The 5805-nt window shown below is 47.1% G+C and overlaps 1 protein-coding gene across 2 annotated transcripts in view; it reads left to right on the top strand.

The window, feature by feature from the left end:
• Window positions 1–1042: 1042 nt before the first annotated feature.
• Window positions 1043–5805, top strand: part of TMEM120A (transmembrane protein 120A) — a 27802-nt gene continuing 23039 nt past the window's right edge. Inside the window, exon 1 of one of the 2 annotated variants that reach the window (XM_018561459.1) lies at window positions 1043–1206. In XM_018561459.1, coding sequence (XP_018416961.1) covers window positions 1135–1206 — 72 coding nt within the window. In that variant the 5' untranslated portion in view covers window positions 1043–1134. The remainder of the gene's footprint in view (window positions 1207–5805) is intronic. The other variant, XM_018561458.1, reaches the window with a different exon arrangement.

The following is a 5805-nucleotide window of genomic DNA, read 5'->3' as shown; positions in this document are numbered from 1 at the left end:
GACACCTGGCGCTGACTCGAGTATAACCTGAGGGGGGCACTTTTCAGCCAAAAAAATGGGCTGAAAATCTTGGCTTATACTCGAGTATATACGGTACATAAAAATATAAAAAATAACAAATAATTAAAAATAAATAAAAATTTAAAAAATAAAAAGGCAATAAAGTAAAAAAATATATAAAATAAATGAAAATGTAAAAATGTTACAAAGTAGAAAAAAATAAAATCCAACCCCGCTGTCCCCACCACACCATCTGCATGCAAATAAACACATGCGTAGGGCATTGTGTGTGAGCGGAATTGCACACCACCGCTGATCGTGCTGGCAGTGCCATTATTTTCGAATGGAACCCCAGTAGCGCCAGGCAGATTGTGTGGGTTCGCTCCACAATACTGCCCATGCAATCACACAAAATTGCGGTTGAAAACACAGCATGGTGCGTGTCGTGAAAAAAGGTGTAACCTCATGAGAAATCAATGAGGCCATGCAGGAACCGCTGTATGCAACCACCCCAGGTCTGCACCAGCCCTAAAGGGTAAATTCACTTTCCCAAGTAATTTGGGAAAATGAAATTACCCGCACAAATCTCCCTTGCACTATACTTACCTTTCAGTGAACGCTCCTTTGCGTCCGCCAGTACGGGTAAACTATCTGCCTTGAGTTCAGCTTTAAAATATAAGATTATTGAAAGTGGTAGATGTAAAGAAAGCTGGATTTTATTGTAAAGTGTTCTCATACAAATCCTACATTGCAGTTCTATACAGGAGTATCATCCAATACCAGTGCATTGTGCATTCTATAAAGCAGAAAAAATTAGCAATGAATGCTCATAAATGTCAGAGACATGGAATTGAAATCCCAGTCCTGCCCAGTACAAGAGGCTACAGATCTTTGATGACACAATGCTGGGTGCATTTTGTACAGCACACCTCCACCTCCTCCTCCTCCATTGAGAAGGGAGGGGGGGAGACCCTTGAACTTCCTCAAATCACGTGACCTCACCGGTCTCCTTTGCTAGGCGCTGCGATTAGCTGCCAGTGAGGGGGCGTGTCAGCTGGCTGCAATTGGTGGGGAAGAGTAATCAGGAAGTGGCGCTGGCTCCCACACAAGGGAGCTGTGCCTGCTCGGGGCAGGATGACCTCTACCGGGCTCCGCGATTGTATGCGGGAATGGGAAGAGTTGCAGCAGCATTACAATGACATGCAGGTAAGCGATCGCCTGTCAAAGCGCATTCTGCGGGTAGTGTACACCGTGCTGTGTGACACTGGCCCCGCCCACGCTCTTTAGTGATTGGCGGAGCCGCCACAGTCCACGAAGCCATATGGCGAGAAAGGGTGAGAGGAGGAAGTCGCCATGGCAACTGTGATAGTGCAGGGGTACACAGCGTGCTGATGAGTGTGTCAGTACACAAGGGGCAGGCTTATGGGTATGGAGACATTATAAATAAACCTATTTTGCATGGCTGGATTTAAGAACAGGGGGCAGGCTTATGGGTATGGAGACATTATAAATAAACCTATTTTGCATGGCTGGATTTAAGAACATGGGGCAGTCAGTGTGAGATGTATGTAGTCCTTGGTGGGTTGCAGTGATTTTTTAAATTTGATTTTATTGAAGTGTAAATCAGGGCAAAATAACAACAACAAAAAACATACAGTGCACGCACGTTTCCCCCTGTTGTGGTCTTTAAAGACTCTGCAAGTGTAGAGAAATACCTGTTGATCCTAAAAGAAATACACTCTGCTCCTAGTTCCTGTTGTAGACTGACAACACAATGAGCCAGGGGTGGGCAACTTCATCCTTCCAGCTTTTGTGGAACTACAAGTCCCATGAGGCATTGCATGACTGACAGTTAAAGCCATGACTCCCAAATGCATGTTGGGATTTGTAGTTAATGCACAGCCGCAGTTACACACCCCTGTAATGAGGGGAATTTATCAAAACTGGAGCAGTTGCCCATAGTAATCAATCCGCTTCTATCTTCCATGTTCAAAGCTTAACTGAACAAAGAAACTGGTTGTCATTGACAGCTGGTCCAGATTCTGCCTGCTCCAGTTTTTTATAAATTCCCACCAATACCTTTGCTGAACTGTAATCACAAAGAATGGTGTCAGCTATGGAGGCAGGTGCTATGTAGTTCAAGGAAACACGCTAGGCAGAGCTAAGACTAGTAAATGTGATAAGACTGCAAAGTGCACAGGACAGTTCTGGATTTCTAGCAGGATCAAAAGGTATTTTGGATGTTTCAAACAGATGTAACAAGATATATACTCCTCCTTATACCCATCCTGTGATGACTTCCAGAGAGGACAAAAGAATTCATCCTCCTCTGTGCTCCTCCACAACTCCTCCTTATACCCATCCTGTGATGACTTCCAGAGAGGACAGAAGAATTCATCCTACTCTGTGCTCCTCCACTACTTCTCCTTCTACCCATCCTGTGATGATTTCCAGAGAGGACAGAAGAATTCATCCTACTCTGTGCTCCTCCACTACTTCTCCTTCTACCCATCCTGTGATGATTTCCAGAGAGGACAGAAGAATTCACCCTCCTCCACTACTCCTCCTTCTACCCATCCTGTGATGACTTCCAGAGAGGACAGAAGAATTCACCCTCCTCCACTACTCCTCCTTCTACCCATCCTGTGATGACTTCCAGAGAGGACAGAAGAATTCACCCTCCTCCACTACTCCTCCTTCTACCCATCCTGTGATGACTTCCAGAGAGGACAGAAGAATTCACCCTCCTCCACTACTCCTCCTTCTACCCATCCTGTGATGCCTTCCAGAGAGGACAGAAGAATTCACCCTCCTCCACTACTCCTCCTTATACCCATCCTGTGATGACTTCCAGAGAGGACAAAAGAATTCATCCTCCTCTGTGCTCCTCCACTACTTCTCCTTATACCCATTCTGTGATGACTTCGAGAGAGGATAAAAGAATTCATCCTCCTCTGTGCTCCTCCATTACTTCTCCTTCTACCCACCCTGTGATGACTTCCAGAGAGGACAGAAGAATTCACCCTCCTCCACAACTCCTCCTTATACCAATCCTGTGATGACTTCCAGAGAGGACAGAAGAATTCACCCTCCTCCACTACTCCTCCTTATACCCATACTGTGACTTCCAGAGAGGACAGAAGAATTCGCCCTCCTCCACTACTCCTCCTTCTACCCATCCTGTGATGACTTCCAGAGAGGACAGAAGAATTCGCCCTCATTTGTGCTTCTCCACTACTACTCCGCCTTCTACCCATCCTGTGATGACTTCCAGGGAAGACCGCAGAATTCACCCTCTGTCATGCTCCTCTACTTCTCCTTCTCCCCATGCTGTGAGGACTTCCAGGGAGAACAGTAGAATTCACCCTCCTCCATGCTCCTCTACTAATCCTCCTTCTACCCATCCTGTGATGACTTCCAGAGAGGACAGAAGAATTCACCCTCCTCCACTACTCCTCCTTCTACCCATCCTGTGATGACTTCCAGAGAGGACAAAATAATTCGCCCTCCTCTGTGCTCCAACACTACTCCTCCACTACTCCTCCACTACTCCTCCTCCTTCTACCCATCCTGTGATGACTTCCAAGGACAAAATAATTCGCCCTCCTCTGTGCTCCAACACTACTCCTCCACTACTCCTCCACTACTCCTCCTTCTACCCATCCTGTGATGACTTCCAGAGAGGACATAAGAATTCACCCTCCTCCACTTTTTTTTTATTGTTATCGAAGCCCGTGGACGTGCATCAATACAAACTTCCCCCTGTGAACAGAAAAAGTGAACATCTAGGCAGGGGGGATCTCCCGAAGAGAAACCCCCCTCCTGGGTGGGAGGAGGCAAAGAACCCCATTGGAGTCACAGAATCTCCTCCCAGCATCAGGAATAGGCCCCGAAGAAACCTGCACCATCAGCATCTGTGGGTCAAAATTTGGAAAATAAAAACGTGCCAAACGTGCATAGAATGCATAAATAAATCTAAAGTGCCAGTGCACCACGCTGACAGGCCTTAGGGGCCGGAGTGCAAAAATATTGCCCCGGACTAGCCATAAGGCCTGTCCAAGAGGCGTTGTGCAGAAAAATGCAAGGTGGTGTGTGACCAAGTGATCAGTGAGTCAATGTGGGGTCCCACACCCAAGTGACTTCCTGAGCACCCCTGGGACGCCACCCCCAGGGGGCACAACACCACGGGCTTCTGCCACCCCCAACCCTCCAGCCAGACCAAGCTTCGTATCCATTCTCTCAGGAGGCATTAGCACCTTCAGAGCCTCCTGCCTACAACTGGGGACAAGCCCGGCATTACCGGACCAGAATCAACCCAGGAGGAAAGGAGGCCCCTCCAGTACCCACCAATCACATCGGGGAATACCGAGCATCCTGCCCGTCCGGTGGCTCGATGCCTTTCTTCCCTGAAGACTGATAAGAACAGATACTACACTTGATCTTAGCCAAAAGGATTCACCCTCCTCCACTACTCCTCCTTCTACCCATCCTGTGATGACTTCCAGAGAGGACAGAAAAATTCACCCTCCTCCACTACTCCTCCTTATACCCATCCTGTGATGACTTCCAGAGAGGACAAAAGAATTCATCCTCCTCTGTGCTCCTCCACTACTTCTCCTTCTACCCATCATGTGATGACTTCCCGAGAGGACAGAAGAATTCGCCCTCCTCCACAACTCCTCCTTCTACCCATCCTGTGATGACTTCCAGAGAGGACAGAATAATTCATCCTCCTCCACTACGCCTCCTTCTACCCATCCTGTGATGACTTCCAGAGAGGACAGAAGAATTCGCCCTCCTCCACTACTCCTCCTTCTACCCATCCTGTGATGACTTCCAGAGAGGACAGAAGAATTTGCCCTCATTTGTGCTTCTCCACTACTACTCCGCCTTCTACCCATCCTGTGATGACTTCCAGGGAAGACCGCAGAATTCGCCCTCCGTCATGCTCCTCTACTTCTTCTCCTTCTCCCCATGCTGTGAGGACTTCCAGGGAGAACAGTAGAATTCACCCTCCTCCATGCTCCTCTACTAATCCTCCTTCTACCCATCCTGTGATGACTTCCATAGATGACAGCGAAATTCACCCTCCTCCATGCTCCTCCTACTACTCCTTCTCCCCATGCTGTGATGACTTCCAGAGAGGACAGCAGAATTTACCCTCCTCCATGCTCCTCTACTGCTCCTCCTTCTACCCATCCTGTGCTGGTTTTCCTGATTTGCGTCCTGACCTCTCAAGGGTTTTACCTGGAATGGCAGCTGTAATTACTGAAATCATTTAAAGTACCACCTGCTGTTAAAATCAGAGTTCAGTAGTGTTCAGTGGCCTGGTAGAAAGTTATCATCTTGCTATCTGTAGCAAAAAGAAGTTACAGCTGTATTACAAAATCACATAGGGGCGGTTCACACTATAGCGTTGTGCTAAAGGCTCAGTATCCGTGCATTTAGCACACAGCGCATGACTAGGTGCCCTATTGTGTTGGCATTCATTCTGAATGGCACCCCCATGCGTGAATGGGCCCTAAGATGCCTGCAGAGTTAAACATAGACTAGATTGAACAGGCAAGCACGATCTGACCTCTCTAAACGTGTATTAAAAAAAAAAAGTAATTGGAACTCTCCTTAAACTTATAAGCTTGGCTTTGGGTATGGGTAGCTCTGCATATTAACATGCAAAGCAAGCCTCCAGTGTATCCCATGCATGCATTTCTTTTAGGTAATCCATAGACATTTATCATATGGTTATCATATAGTTCAATGAGAAGAGGCAGATATCACTTACTTTGTACTTTTATAAAACTTTAA

Source organism: Nanorana parkeri, unplaced genomic scaffold, assembly GCF_000935625.1.
Source record: "Nanorana parkeri isolate BGI_ZX_2015 unplaced genomic scaffold, ASM93562v1 scaffold525, whole genome shotgun sequence".
In the NCBI taxonomy this organism is placed as follows: domain Eukaryota; kingdom Metazoa; phylum Chordata; class Amphibia; order Anura; family Dicroglossidae; genus Nanorana; species Nanorana parkeri.
The sequence above is the reverse complement of the archived record's forward strand: the minus strand, read 5'-3'. Positions and strand labels throughout refer to the sequence as shown.